This window comes from Cherax quadricarinatus, chromosome 80, assembly GCF_038502225.1.
Source record: "Cherax quadricarinatus isolate ZL_2023a chromosome 80, ASM3850222v1, whole genome shotgun sequence".
Lineage (NCBI taxonomy): Eukaryota > Metazoa > Arthropoda > Malacostraca > Decapoda > Parastacidae > Cherax > Cherax quadricarinatus.
Window position 1 is genome coordinate 9,810,771 of NC_091371.1, and position 16,747 is coordinate 9,827,517.

General features: G+C 45.1%; 1 protein-coding gene across 3 annotated transcripts in view; it reads left to right on the top strand.

Annotated features, from left to right (window-relative positions):
• The window catches only part of LOC128702320 (AT-rich interactive domain-containing protein 3B-like), a 221,708-nt gene that overhangs the window by 116,210 nt on the left and 88,751 nt on the right, over positions 1 to 16,747 (top strand). For all 3 annotated transcript variants that reach the window (XM_053796512.2, XM_053796513.2, XM_053796514.2), the window contains one exon: positions 14,794 to 14,866. In XM_053796512.2, coding sequence (XP_053652487.1) covers positions 14,794 to 14,866 — 73 coding nt within the window. The remainder of the gene's footprint in view (positions 1 to 14,793; positions 14,867 to 16,747) is intronic.

A 16,747-nucleotide genomic window follows, 5' to 3' on the forward strand; every position in this document is an offset into this window, starting at 1 on the left:
ATACGTGCTAAAGGAATAACTGGGAAAGTGGGGAGATGGATCTTCAACTTCCTAACAAATCAAACACAAAGAGTAGTGGTCAACAGAGTTAAAGCGGAGGCTGCCATAGTGAAGAGCTCTGTTCCACAAGGCACAGTACTCGCCCCCATCTTATTCCTTATCCTCATATCAGGCATAAACAGAGATATACACCACAGCACCGTATCATCCTTTGCGGATGATACTAGGATCTGCATGAGGCTGTCATCTGCTGAGGACGCGGTTAACCTCCAAGAAGATATAAACAAAGTTTTCCAGTGGGCAACGGTAAACAATATGATGTTCAATGAGGACAAATTCCAACTACTCCGTTATGGAAAACTGGAGGAGATAATAACTAGAACAGAGTATACTACTGACTCCGGCCATACAATAGAGCGGAAAAATAATGTAAGGGACCTGGGAGTAGTAATGTCTGAGGATCTCACTTTCAAGGATCACAACAGTGCCACGATCGCAGGTGCAAAGAAAATGATAGGATGGATAATGAGAACTTTCAAAACGAGAGATGCCAAGCCCATGATGATCCTTTTCAAATCACTTGTTCTCTCTAGGCTGGAATACTGCTGTACATTAACATCTCCATTCAAAGCAGGTGAAATCGCAGATCTAGAGAGTGTACAGAGATCCTTTACTGCACGTATAAGTTCTGTCAAGCACCTTAACTACTGGGAACGCTTGGAAGCACTTGACTTGTACTCGTTGGAACGCAGGAGGGAGAGATATATCATAATCTACACTTGGAAAATCTTGGAAGGAATGGTCCCAAATCTGCACACAGAAATCACTCCCTACGAAAGTAAAAGACTGGGCAGGCGATGCAAAATGCCCCCAATAAAAAGTAGGGGCGCCATTGGTACACTAAGGGAAAACACCATAAGTGTCCGGGGCCCAAAACTGTTCAACAGCCTCCCATCAAGCATTAGGGGAATTGCCAATAAACCCCTGGCTGCCTTCAAGAGAGAGCTGGACAGATACCTAAAGTCAGTGCCGGATCAGCCGGGCTGTGGCTCGTACGTTGGACTGCGTGCGGCCAGCAGTAACAGCCTAGCTGGTCAGGCCCTGATCCATCGGGAGGCCTGGTCGTGGACCGGGCCGCGGGGGCGTTGATCCCCAGAATAACCTCCAGGTAAGGAGAATAGGAGTTTGAGATAATTAGTCCCTCAGCCTGGAGTCGAAGTATTAAGTCCATCAATCTTGTAATGTTGTGGATAATTCCTGAAGGGAAAACACAATAATGTTGGCTCCCTTCCCTTCGCGATTCTGTGTGACTAGTTAATGGCCCAAATCAGACTGAAATGTCGTCATAGGTTTTTTTCTCCTATATGCGGATTTGTATATTGCTTCAATCACATTAACGGACCTTCTTGGATTTCCAACTTATTTCTGCAACATTGCAAGCTACTGATGTGTTCACTGCAACACGAAAGGCCTGGAGCCCTCATTCAATTCCTCCCGTTGTTGTTTTGCAGTTTTAAATATTTAGATGAGAGTGTCGTCTCGTTCATGAATCTATTGTAACTTTTCCCCATGGCCGAACTTGTGTTATACTCAGGTATCCACACGGTTGTTCCAGCTCTCCCATTGTTCATATAGTAATCCATCTGGCCTTCACACTTGCCCACTCTGACCGTTACTCTCTCCCACTCTGGCCGCCACACTCACCATCTCTCGCCTAACATAACTATAATCCTCTTCTTATCGCTTCTCCATAGTCTGATTTAGGACGATCCGTGGTCCCCATGGCAGATGACGTCACTTTATGGGTCCGCGTGGTCCCCTGACTGACAGACATGAAGGTTGGCAGACATACATGCAGACGGACATAGAGCAAGCACAGACAGAGACAGATACAAACATAGATACAGACACAGACAGACAGACGGGATGGGTGAGCAAGAACTGGGATACACAAATATGGATTCATCTCCACAAATCCCACGTGAGTTATTGTGGTGTTAATCCTGAGTATTAATCCCCGAGACTGTTAGTCGACCCTCATGTTTACTGCCTTCCCCACCACCGCTGCCCACCCACCACCACCCACTGCCTGCCAACCACCACCTACTTGCTGCCCACTTGTTCCAGTTTCCACGTTCAGTGAAGAGGTGATGATAATTCCTAACTCACTTCGTTGTAGTTTCCATCATAAAAATCTAGTAGTTTACCTGGAGGAGTTTACCTAAAGGAAGGTTTCGGGGGTCAACGCCCCAGCGGCCCAGTCCGTGATCAGGCCGCGGAAATGTTTCACAAACACTTAGCTAAGATGAGAAAGATGTATATTTTTCTATCACTCGATCTGCGTAGTGACTCCAGACTCCTGTAAGTAAATTTATTCAAGTACATATAAATACAGTTACATAAATTATCATACATAGCAGCATATGTGTAGATTATCTAGGATAACCCCCAAAAATCAGAGTGACTTATTTCCATTTGGGTCCTGACTTGTGAAACTCGTAAAACAATACTGTCGTCCATTATTTTTTGAAAAATGTGTAAAAAACCCAAAACATCGGTGTTACCTATTAAATAATGAATAGAATGAAAAGAGTGGGTGGGTAAGCAGGTGAGTGGGTGAATGGGTTGGTACCTTACTGGGGTGACGGCAGAGGTCCCTGAGTTTAGGGAAGAGACGTGGTTGACAAGGGTCCACTAAACAATATGATGTTCAATGAGGACAAATTCCAACTACTCCGTTATGGAAAACTGGAGGAGATAATAACTAGAACAGAGTATACTACTGACTCCGGCCATACAATAGAGCGGAAAAATAATGTAAGGGACCTGGGAGTAGTAATGTCTGAGGATCTCACTTTCAAGGATCACAACAGTGCCACGATCGCACGTGCAAAGAAAATGATAGGATGGATAATGAGAACTTTCAAAACGAGAGATGCCAAGCTCATGATGATCCTTTTCAAATCACTTGTTCTCTCTAGGCTGGAATACTGCTGTACATTAACATCTCCATACAAAGCAGGTGAAATCGCAGATCTAGAGAGTGTACAGAGATCCTTTACTGCACGTATAAGTTCTGTCAAGCACCTTAACTACTGGGAACGCTTGGAAGCACTTGACTTGTACTCGTTGGAACGCAGGAGGGAGAGATATATCATAATCTACACTTGGAAAATCTTGGAAGGAATGGTCCCAAATCTGCACACAGAAATCACTCCCTACGAAAGTAAAAGACTGGGCAGGCGATGCAAAATGCCGCCAATAAAAAGTAGGGGCGCCATTGGTACACTAAGAGAAAACACCATAAGTGTCCGGGGCCCAAAACTGTTCAACAGCCTCCCATCAAGCATTAGGGGAATTGCCAATAAACCCCTGGCTGCCTTCAAGAGAGAGCTGGACAGATACCTAAAGTCGGTGCCGGATCAGCCGGGCTGTGGCTCGTACGTCGGACTGCGTGCGGCCAGCAGTAACAGCCTAGTTGATCAGGCCCTGATCCATCGGGAGGCCTGGTCGTGGACCGGGCCGCGGGGGCGTTGATCCCCGGAATAACCTCCAGGTAACCTCCAGGTAGTGTGGGTGGTGGACCCTACTACCCACACCACCTCTGCTTGGGTGGAAGAGGCCCTTAATCGTCTTCAGGTTAAGTGTAGGTAAGGGTAGTGGGTGGCAGGGATTTCCGAGCGTGGGTGGCGGGGTCCCTGATCGAGGGTAAGACCTAAAGGAGACCTGAGGCAGCCTTATGTCGACCATTGATATTATCTCTTTGTTTTGATCACATTCCGTCGTATCCCCCCTTCTCATCCTCCATTCCCGTTATTTTGCCCCCTTCCCGCTTATCTATCTCCTCCCCCTCATTCTCTCTTTCCCCTTCCTCCTTATCTATCTCCCTCCTTCCTCAAGCGTCACCCTCTTATAACTTTTCTAATCATCAATCCTCCAGATTCTTCTCTCTATCCTAACATTCTCTCTCTCTCTCTCTCTCTCTCTCTCTCTCTCCCCCAAGATAATTCCTCGCATCATCTTGTCCTGTGTAAACATTCACTCCATGTTTGCATCACCTAATATATTCCGCATGTCTTATTTTCACAAGACTTTGACGGTGCTGTGAATGTTGGCTGAGCTTTGTGAGAGATGTGACGAGAAGTATGACGGTAGTAGGGCAGGAGAGACACTGAGAAGTACGACGGTAGTAGGGAAGGAGAGACACTGAGAAGTATGACGGTAGTAGGGCAGGAGAGACACTGAGAAGTACGACGGTAGTAGGGCAGGAGAGACACTGAGAAGTACGACGGTAGTAGGGCAGGAGAGACACTGAGAAGTACGACGGTAGTAGGGAAGGAGAGACACTGAGAAGTACGACGGTAGTAGGGCAGGAGAGACACTGAGAAGTATGACGGTAGTAGGGCAGGAGAGACACTGAGAAGTATGACGGTAGTAGGGCAGGAGAGACACTGAGAAGTATGACGGTAGTAGGGCAGGAGAGACACTGAGAAGTACGACGGTAGTAGGGCAGGAGAGACACTGAGAAGTACGACGGTAGTAGGGCAGGAGAGACACTGAGAAGTACGACGGTAGTAGGGAAGGAGAGACACTGAGAAGTACGACGGTAGTAGGGCAGGAGAGACACTGAGAAGTACGACGGTAGTAGGGCAGGAGAGACACTGAGAAGTACGACGGTAGTAGGGCAGGAGAGACACTGAGAAGTACGACGGTAGTAGGGCAGGAGAGACACTGAGAAGTATGACGGTAGTAGGGCAGGAGAGACCCTCCAGTGTAACAGTACGACGCGCCAGTACCTCGCCGATGTACAACCCGCTCTGACTGTACTTCCCAATTTTCTGTAGGGTGACCATGCAGCACGCACAACCGCCTCGCGGAGATCCTGACGGGGCCGCGGTCCGGCGTCCCACGTTTGGGGAAACTCCAGCTCCTGAAGCCTCGCTTCCGGTCGCACACTTTACCCTACAAACTTGGATCCCACTATTTATTTTATTTATTTATTAATTTGAACATGATACAGTGAAGTACAAAGTTGTTACAGTGCAACACTATTCCTGAAGCCTCGCTTCCGATTCCGCACCCTACCCTACAAAGCGGATAACTTCCAGCTCCTGGACCCAACTATTCAAGTAACAGATCCTGGATTTATTCATAGCTCTAGCTGCTGCAGTCATTTGTATTCATATATTTAAAAATAAACCATTAAATATAATTAATGGCTTTTAATCTATCTCTTGTTAATATATTTAAAGGTGATAATTAAAATGTAAATCAGTCAATCATTCCTGCTCTCATATATTTTTAAGAGGGTTTCTAACTCACTGAAGAAGGTAATAGAGAGGGATGAAGAGTGGGAGGGAGAGAGAGAGAGAGAGAGAGAGAGAGAGAGAGAGAGAGAGAGAGAGAGAGAAGAGAACAGAGCAAGACGTCTCATCTCTCGCCTGGACCCATCCTGGATAGATCTGTCATTTCAGCAGAGCCTTCAACATAGGAGGGATGTGGGTGGCCTTACTGTTATGTACAAGGCCAATATTGTCAAAATACCACACTTGGATCCACTTCGAGGACAGCGTGAAACAAGCTTTTATGCCACAAGACGGGCAGAAAGCAGCAACTTCACTCTGGCTGTACCCTTCTCCAGAACATCACTCCATCTGAGATCATACATACCCAGGATGACTCGAGTATGGAACACATTCGTACAGCATAATGATGTCAACGAGATAATGTCAGTTGATCAAATGAAAATGCTGGCCCACAGATGGCTCCAACTTCATCCTGTTTCCTACTTTTATGTCTCATAACAATAAAAATGCTTTCAAATGAGCTGATGTAGGTAACAGCTCTTAGCTTGCCAATAAAGTTAGGAATCCTTAACCTGTAAATAGCTGTCAATAAAGCTAGGAATCCTTAACCTTGTCAAACCCTGTGTAAAAAAAAAAAAAAAACAGAGAGAGAGAGAGAGAGAGAGAGAGAGAGAGAGAGAGAGAGAGAGAGGGAGGGGGGGATGAAGAGTGAGAGGGCAAGAGAGAGAGGAAGGGAGGTTGCAGAGCGTAATGGTGAACAATCAGGAAGATAAGTGAGACACTTGTGCAACATTTAGGTATCTTTATTCTGGAAACGTTTCGCCAGCCAGTGGCTTCTTCAGTCCAGTGCAGAAAAATGTGGAAGAAGAGGAAGAGTTTGAGGTAATCAGTCCCTCAGCCCAGCAAGTGCGCTTCCTATATTTGGACCTCCTCCCCTTTCCTGCAACACTGCACCCTCCCGGTGATGTGCTGATTGCAACACGAAAGCCCTAGAACTATCATTCAACTCCACCCGTGGTTGTTTTGCACCTTGTATCGCTTGTTCGCGATTTTTGCATTACACCTTATTTATTCACTGTACTGAAAGTAACAACAGATTCACATAACTTTGTTAAAATCAACGTAAAATAACAACTTATTTCTACCCATCTATTTTAGATCAGTTCCAATTTAATATTAAGAAGTAGAATACCGACACAGTCTCAAGGAGAAAGCTGAGTATTTTTCCGTGGTTCTGGATTCCCACACTGCCACTAGAGATGGACCCAATATACACTGTAACAAAAATATAGGGAAGTACCACCTCTAGAACTGTTCTAGGGACCTTCATCCTCAGAGAAAAGAATAAACTTGCTTCAGGGAAAACTCAAGGTTCTCCTGTTTGAGAATTTTCTCCTACCACCCCCTATATTTAATATATATTTTATTAAAGACAAAATACATTGTCAAAACATTCACAAAAATACAATTGTAACGTATATTAATTTCGTGAGGTTAAGACTGATTTTAGCTGAGTTACTGCAACACTGAATCTACACTCTGACAAAACAAGCCTTGTTTTATAAACTAAAGGTGCAAAATCTGCTTGAAAAGCACTATATGTTGCGTGAGTGCCTTTGGAGATACACCGGTTGAAGAATACACACAAGGTCGGTTGGTAACTTATATTGATAGTCTTGTGAGGGGAGGTAACCCAGGGCCTCGCCTTGTCCACTCTATGCCTAGCCGGAATCTGAGGAGGCCTGCGGGCAAGCTCTCACATGCGCGGCTGCGTGACGTCACAGCTAGCCACTGAGCCTAACTGGATAGGGAGCCTATATATAATACAACTGGTTACTATCTATATATACTACACAAGTAATACAGGCAATCAGTGACACTACTGACATATATGCTTAATGTGTAAGATAACATTTTGTTCGGATTTTTAACCAGGAGGGTTATCCACCCAAAATAACCCAAGTAAGGCAGTGCGTTATCGAGGGACTGTCTTATTTCCATTGTGGGTCCTCAATCTTGTCCCCCAGGATGCGACCCACACCAGTCGACTAACACCCAGGTAAGGAAACACGCCCAATGTTGTCATCCTTACCGGGACACTGTGTGTGAGGCGAGAGCGTTGCCTACCAAACCACGGCACAAGAAGTGTACACAAGACTGGTATGCATGAGTACTCAATAGCGGCGCGTGCGCAGAGAAGAATCTTGAGAGTATTGTTCAGACAGGCGATATAGCGGTTTAAGATGGCTCCTTGTGATGCCATTCCTCGGTGGCATTGTGTGTCTAAGAGCCTGCTATTACGATGGTCAGGTTTGTGTGGCCAGCCGACAGCTCCCAGCTGCCCCTCCGCCCATATCTGCCGCCGACCCTCAGTGCTGACGCCAAACAGGTTGAAGCAGACATTATTCCCACCCCAGAGAGTTATAAACTCAGGACAACCATGAAAGAGAATTTTATATAACTTAAAGGATTGAGAATGAGACATGTGAAACATCTGGATGTCTCTATTTGTAGACGTTTCGCCATCCAGTGGCTTTATCAATACAAGGACATAATGTGAATACTGAAAGATGAGGTAACTAGTCCCTCAGCCTCGGAGCACAGTTCTGAAAAATCTACAGATTCTTCAAGACTATAGTACTCTGGAAATGTGAACACTTAGCAGTATAATGTGATCCTTTATTGACAACGCTTCGCCCACGCAGTGGGCTTTATCAAGTCACAAACAGATCTACCTGGGTGACTTGATACCTTCGTGATTTGATAAAGCCCACTGTGTGGGCGAAACGTTGTCAATAACGGATCACATTATACTGCTTAAGTGTTGATATTTCCATTGTGTCGGTATTTTATACCATTTATTTCCACTATGGTACTCTCCACCACCAGCAATAAGGCGCATTACGGGAAGACCTCTGGTTGCCTTCAAGAGGGAGCTGGACAGATACCTAAAGACGGTGCCGGATTAGCCGGGCTGTGGTTCGTACGTTGGATTGCGTGCGGCCAGCAGTAACAGCCTCGTTGATCAGGCCCTGATCCACCGGGAGGCCTGGTCGTGGACCGGGCCGCGGGGGCGTTGATCCCCGGAATACCCTCCAGGTAGACTCCAGGTAGGTACAAGCTGAGGGACCGATTACCTCATCTTTTGTATATAATAATAATAATAATAATAATAATAATAATCTTTATTTACTACAAGTACATGGTATACAGGCCTAGCTGACAACAATGACATATGTACTACTATACTATGCAGAAAGCTGCTTGGTATGCTGAGCATTTCGGGAAAATTAGGTCAGTTTTGTCCCAGGATGCGACCCACACCAGTCCACTAACACCCAGGTACCCATTTTAAACTGATGGGTGAACAGGGACAGGGACAGCAGGTGTCTTATGGAAACACGTCCCTAATGTTTTCCAGCCGTACCGGAGGAGATTCGAACCCCGGACCTCAGTGTGCGAGCTGAGTGCGCTAGCCACTGGAAGTCGAAATGTCTACAAATAAAGATACCCAGGTGTTGTATATGTGTCTAATTCTTCATCTTGTCGGTATTATACAACCATTCATGTACAACCTAGTAAGTTGAAGATTGAGACACTTATGCAACATATGGGAATCTTTATTCAGGAAACGTTTCGCCACACAGTGGCTTCATCAGTCCGATACAAAGTAGAAAGGCGTAAGGAGAGGAGAAGTTTGAGGTAATCAGTCCCTCAGCCTGGAGTCGATGTGTTCAGTCCATCAATCAAACCATTCATCACAACCCAGTAAGCCCAGCAGTGTGGTTTAGTTTCGGTTCTAGTGTTTTGGTCCTCTCTCTCTCTCTAGGATGTGACCCACATAGGTACCTATTCACGACAAGGTGATTATACCTAGGTATAAGAAACTTGACAATTCGTCTAACCTCGCCCGAGGGTCGAACCTGTGACCACAATGTAAACAACTCACTGACTTTTTTTTTGGGTTATCCTAAGTAACTTATTATTATTAATTTATTATTAACACACTGGCCGATTCCCACCAAGGCAGGGTGGCCCGAAAAAGAAAATCTTTCACCATCATTCACTCCATCACTGTCTTGCCAGAAGGGTGCTTTACACTACAGTTTTTAAACTGCAACATTAACACCCCTCCTTCAGAGTGCTTATGTAATTGTACTTAAGTGCATCTATGCCTAAATAAACCTATTAGTTATTCATAGAGGGTCATGTAGCACTCCTGAAGCTCGAGAAATCTGGTTTACAACAACTGTTGGGTGGTTTACCTACCTGGAGGGTGTTCCGGGGGTCAACGCCCCGCAGCCCAGTCCTTGTGGTGGTGTGGTAGTTTACCTTGCACCCCAAGGGTGCCGTGCCCGATACTAGCCTGATGCCCATGGCCCAAGGCTGGGCTCCTTGGAGCAGAAAATTTATCGAAACTCAAAGGTATGTCATAGGTAAGGTGTATCATAGGTAAGGTGTATCATAGGTAAGGTGTATCATAGGTAAGGTGTATCATAGGTAAGGTGTATAAGTCACTTTATCTGACTTTTTTGGGGGTTTATCCTCGGTAATGTACACATGTTATTATATATGATAAGTGTGCTTATTTGTACCTGTACCTAAAACTTACACATCGTCCACTAAGCCACATCACAATAGTAGTAGTAGATACCCGCACCGCTCTACCCTACCCGCTTTATCCGGCCCATATTCTACCCACCGTGTCCCGCCCCACTCCCTGACCGTCCCTCCCCACTCCCTCCCCTTCCGTCCCCACTCCCTCCCCTTCCGTCCCCACTGCCTCTCCCGACAGGTTTCATTACCAACAAGTTCTTGCTTATTACACTTCCTTTCTCGTGCTCGTGATGCTCCCCGAATGCTTAATCCTTTTTTGGGAGAGACGCCGGAGCTCCCAGCATCCTGGAAGATAAAGTGCAGTGTATGTACTAACCTAGTTGTGGCTGCCAGGGTCGAGCCTAAGCGCCTTGCCATGCTTCCTGACACATGTTAGCTTCACTCCCTCCTTAGCCTCAAAGAACATGTAATGTTTATTCTTTAAACTATGTACAGAGCCTCTCCTCCACAACATTCGTTCAGGTCATTCCACTCCCCGGAAACGCTTGGAATCATTTGCCCTGTACTCACTGGAGCACAGGAAAATCCTAGAGGCTGGTCCCAAAGCTGCACACACAAATCACTCCCTACGAAAGCAAAACACTGGGCAGACGGTGCAACACCCTCCCCCCAATGAAAAGTAAGGACGCCATTAATATACTAAGAGAAAACACAAGTGTCCGGGGCCCAAGACTGTTCAACAGCCTCCCACCAGGTATAAGGGGAATGACCAACAGACCTTTGGCTGCCTTCAAGAGGGAGCTGGACAGATATCTAAAGTCAGTACCCGATCAACCAGGTTGCAGTTCGTACCCTGGACTACGTGCGGGCAGCATTAACAGCCTGGTTGATCCACCTGGGGGCCTGATCAAGGACTGGGCCGCGGGGGCGTTGACCCTTGGAACACCCTCCAGGTAGACAACCCTCAGGCTGAACAAATACTTCATTTGTTAACAGTAATGTGGCTCAGTGTTTTAACCCTTAAACGGTCCAAACGTATATATACGTTTTTTCAACATCTGAAAGTATGTAAAAAAATGTAGATCTTTTTTGCTTTACATTTGAAAACGTAAAAACTTTTATCTACATTTTTTTTTGTTATATTTGAATGTAAAAAAAAGTAGATCTACTTTTGTAGCACTACGAATTTGAACGTCGATCTGTTTGGACCGTTTAAGGGTTAAACTGTTCAGTCCCTCTCTAACAGCATTATCAACTTCTTGAGTATTTTATATGTCGTTATCATGTCTTCTCTGGTTCAGGTTTAGTTCCTCGTCGTAGCTTATTCTCCTGAGCTCAAGGACTAGTCTCCTTGCACAGCTCTGTACCTTCTCCAGCTGCTTAACATGCGAGGTTTCATGCTGGTAGCGTATACACCAAAATGAGCCTTACGTACGTCGTATACAAGACCGTGCAGATTTCTTTGTCGAGATTCCTGACAGCTTGTCTTAGGTTTGCCAAACAAACATTCGCTACAGAGATTATACACAAATAACCCGCACACAGGAGAGAGATTTGGACCATTTACAAGTCACACTAACAAAAAAAATGAGGGAGCCAGTATATATAGACGAGGGGAACAAGAACAGGACAAAGAGAGGAAGAGAAAGTAGTGGTAGTGGTAAGTTTGGTAGTGGAAGAAGTAACAGTGGTAGTAGAAAGTAGTGAGATTAGTTTTAGTGCATTTCTGTTCTCTACAGAGATTATTTGGTTGATGTGTACCTCTGGTGATATGTTCGCCACTATGCTTACCCTTATGCGAACAGTGCCGAGCAATATGTAAGAAACTCATTCTCTGTAGTAGAATAACACAGAGAAACATATAATAATAATAATATCATATCTTTATTTACTACGAGTACATGTACAAGGTATACAGTGGGTAGCTGACATCAATGACATACTACTATATAGAAAGCCGCTTGTTATGCTCAGCATTTCGGGCAAATTAGGTCAGTGTCCCAGGATGCGACCCACACCAGTCGACTAACACCCAGGTACCCATTTTACTGGTGGGGAATATAGACAACAGGTGTAAAGAAATACGCCCAATGTTTCTACTCTGGCTGGGAATCGAACCCAGGCCCTCGCCGTGTGAAGCGAGAGCGTTAACTACCAGGGCCACCAGAGCCCCATATAGGATAGGACAGCAGAAGACTGCTGATGTAGCCATGTTTGTTTGATAAAATAATGTTGGCATGACATAATACTGTGATGTTAGCATGCTTCTGGGAAGACAGTGATTAAATGAATGACAGTGAGGGTGTTTCTTCTTTTTCTAGTTCCCAACTTCAGTGGGAGATGGTCGGTATGTTAAAAAGAATATATATGCTTTTTCTCCAATCCTATTCTTACCAGTGTAAGACTCTGGCAGGATCCCTGATTCCTACCTTGACGGCTGCCCACTCTCCCTGGCCGCCCATATGAGTAGTGGGCGGCGGGGCTGCGCAGAAACAATTAGTGGGCAGTGCGCAGCAGGCGTCTGACGGGCGTGACACGATCCCGTCGCTCTCATGACGCCCACACGCCCACCCAGGTGTAATATATTGGCAGGTTAATCAGAGGATAAACCCACAGTGTTGGCCTCCCGGGGTACGCCGGCAGTAATGTTGATATCATGGTAATAGTTGCAGTAATTCATCCCCGTCGCGCGCCAGACATCACCAGCGGGGAGCCCGCTTCTCGCGCCATGTTGCCCTCTCACTGGGCGCTGATATTAGTGTGGGCAGTGGTGCCCTCTCGCCGGGCACCCATACGACTGTGAGCAGTTGTATCCCTCTCGCCTGGCACCGATATTATTGTGGGTAGTTGTATCCTCTTCTTGGGCACTGATATTACTGTGTGGGCAGTGGTGCCCTCTCCCCAGGCACTAATATTACTGTGTAGGCAGTGGTGCCCTCTCGCCGGGCACTAATATTACTGTGGGCACTGACACTACAGTCTGAGCAGTGGTATTGTCTTTTCAAGGGAATTCAGGTGCAATTTCCTCACCGTCGTCAGGAAATCTATCTCGAGGGGTATGGTGGGCAGTGATATTATTGTGTTTACCTGTTAATATATCCTGGGGCGCTGGGCAAAAACCTGTTAATATTTCCGGGGATTACCTGGATACCTGGATGCTGGGTAAAACCTGTTATTTCCGGGGGAGCTTACCTGTTATTTCCGGGGATAAAACCTGTTATTTCCGGGGATGCTGGGTAAAACCTGTTATTTCCGGGGGAGCTGGGTAAAACCTGTTATTTCCGGGGGAGCTGGGTAAAACCTGTTATTTCCGGGGATGCTGGGTAAAACCTGTTATTTCCGGGGGAGCTGGGTAAAACCTGTTATTTCCGGGGAGCTGGGTAAAACCTGTTATTTCCGGGGAGCTGGGTAAAACCTGTTATTTCCGGGGATGCTGGGTAAAACCTGTTATTTCCGGGGGAGCTGGGTAAAACCTGTTATTTCCGGGGAGCTGGGTAAAACCTGTTATTTCCGGGGAGCTGGGTAAAACCTGTTATTTCCGGGGGAGCTTAAAACCTGTTATTTCCGGGGATGCTGGGTAAAACCTGTTATTTCCGGGGCTGCTGGGTAAAACCTGTTATTTCCGGGGATGCTGGGTAAAACCTGTTATTTCCGGGGGAGCTGGGTAAAACCTGTTATTTCCGGGGATGCTGGGTAAAACCTGTTATTTCCGGGGGAGCTGGGTAAAACCTGTTATTTCCGGGGGAGCTGGGTAAAACCTGTTATTTCCGGGGGAGCTGGGTAAAAGGAAATGTGAACAACTTGTGAGATCATTTATTGCAGCTACGTTTCGCCCTGTAGGAGTGTTATTACGCCACTGGCTTGACACGGCTCCTGGAGAGCGAAACATTGCAATAAGACGTCTCGTCAGTTGCTCCTATATAAAAAGATCACACGTGAAACCGATGTGCTTTTATTCTTTTTTTTAATATCATATGTAAATATTTACAAATATTTCTAGTTCCGGGAGGAAAAGGGAAGATTATTATAATCATGATGGAGCGCTAAACCCAAGGGATTATACAGCCCCTGCAGGAGGGAGGGTGAAGATGGAAGGTATTCAGGCTCAATTCAGGGAACTGGATCACAGATCCAATTCCCTAGATCAAGAGTCCCTCACCAGCGTCAAGGAATCTCCCTTGAGGGGTGAGGAAGAGTCACTGCCCCCCCCCCTCCCAGTCGCCCGGACCCAGACCAGCTTCCCTTGTCATACTATCATCTGAAAGTGGCCAGTGTACGTATCTGTACCGCCAGGCATGATCCCCGTCATTACCAGGACAGTCAGTGACGTCTGTATTATCTTACAAACGCTTCAGGGTATATCACTAAAAATCCTACATTTAGGACAGGAATGAGACGAGCCTGGTCCATGGCCGGGCTCCGGGAGTAAAAAAAAAAAAATTCTCGGGTCTCATTAAAGGTATATCAGAGGTACCACGTTTTGATCCATCCTGAACTATTGTGAGGAAAAGAACAAAGAGGCACAATACTGTGACTGGAACAATACACAAACAAGCCGCACATAGGTTAAATTTCCTTTGTAAATGGTCCAAGTCGGACCGAAACGTCGTCGTAAGCTCCTCTCTCCTATGTGCGGGCTATTTGTGTACTGTCAAGTCACAACAATTGGTCTAAGATGTCTAATATGTATACATTGTGATTAAAAAGCTATTTAATATGAAATCAGGTTATTTAATATGTACATACAAAATAAAAAAAATAAATTCCATTATATTGATTAAACAAGACTTCAAATTATAAAAATAAATCATTCATTAATTTCACTTTTAACTAGAAAAGTTAGTAATCTTAGAAAATTATATTGCATTATTATTATTATTATTATTATTATTATTATTATTATTATTATTATATTCACGTTTCTTTACAGTTATACGAGTTGGACGACAACATAAAGAGGAAAGAATTTCTCGACGAACTCTTCTTTTTCATGCAGAAGAGAGGTGAGTACCTTTGTTGTGGTCTAGTGTTGTACACGCAACATGACTATCATGTCGCTAGTTACTGAAACATACGTAATTAGTAAAAGTAGAAAACATAGCAGCAGCAGTAGTAGTAGTAGTAGTAGTAGTAGAAGCAGCAGTGGCAGCAGGAGCAGCTGTAGTATATTTACAGGGAAGGGCTAAATCCGAAGCATCCATACAGCAGCTGGGAAATCAGATTTGATTCAAAGATGGTATCTGAGTAAATCCGACTCATTACACCATTCATAATGGAAAATCCTGGTAAATCCTCGTTGCCCCCTCCCCACCCACCCAACCTCATCAGATTTCAGAGCTCCAGGTAAAAAAGCGAGGGTTCTGAAAGTACACGCAACAAGACGGCTGCCGGGGTAAAACCAACACACACAGAAGGTAAAGACAAGCGGCAGCCACAAAGCTAGCTGCCTTGTGTCCTAAAATTGCCTAGACTGAGATGCTAGAGGACCAGTTGAAGTGGAAAATGTGATATTTTTGTGTTTGTAATTAGTAATTTTAAAAGTGATGCATCCTTCAAGTGGGACCACTTGACCCACTGGAAACATTTACTGTGGGACATCCTAGTGGGACCACTTTACACACTGGAACATTTACTGTGAGACATCCTAGTGGGACAACTTTACACACTGGAACATTTACTGTGAGACATCCTAGTGGGACAACTTTACACACTGGAACATTTACTGTGAGACATCCTAGTGGGACAACTTTACACACTGGAACATTTACTGTGAGACATCCTAGTGGGACAACTTTACACACTGGAACATTTACTGTGAGACATCCTAGTGGGACAACTTTACACACTGGAACATTTACTGTGGAACATCCTAGTGGGACCACTTTACACACTGGAACATTTACTGTGAGACATCCTAGTGGGACAACTTTACACACTGGAACATTTACTGTGAGACATCCTAGTGGGACAACTTTACACACTGGAACATTTACTGTGGAACATCCTAGTGGGACCACTTTACACACTGGAACATTTACTGTGGAACATCCTAGTGGGACCACTTTACACACTGGAACATTTACTGTGGAACATCCTAGTGGGACCACTTTACACACTGGAACATTTACTGTGGAACATCCTAGTGGGACCACTTTACACACTGGAACATTTACTGTGGAACATCCTAGTGGGACAACTTTACACACTGGAACATTTACTGTGAGACATCCTAGTGGGACAACTTTACACACTGGAACATTTACTGTGGGACATCCTAGTGGGACAACTTTACACACTGGAAACATTTACTGTGGGACATCCTAGTGGGACCACTTTACACACTGGAACATTTACTAATGAGGGTAATATTGCCGGTCCTGGGCCATTGGCCAGACACTTCTATAAACATCACCAACAATGGAAAGACGAACACAAGATGAATATGGGTAGTAGGAAGACGAGAAGGAAACAAGTCTAAACGCAGAAGAAAAAAAAATATGAAAAAGAAAGAAATCTGATACTTAAATCGACTGTCATGGTGAAAGCTCTAATGGGGAACCAAATCCTCCTGTGTCACTGACGGCCGGAGTACCCTTACACAACCAATTTCCATGGTCGGCCCAAAACAGGAAGGAAATTTTCAAAATTCAGATCCCTATGATTAAGAAGCCATAAAACACTTATCACCTGTTTACTGTGATCTTATTATTGATATCACAATATGCAGAACAACCACTGTGAAAAAATAGTGAAATTCCAAGCGCTTTCGTGACTTCTCACATTATCAAAGAACTATAAAAATAAAACATAAACAGGAAGGCATACAAGGGCAAGATTACACCTCACAGTCACGTCACAACACCCGACTCCTGTTGAAGTTTTAT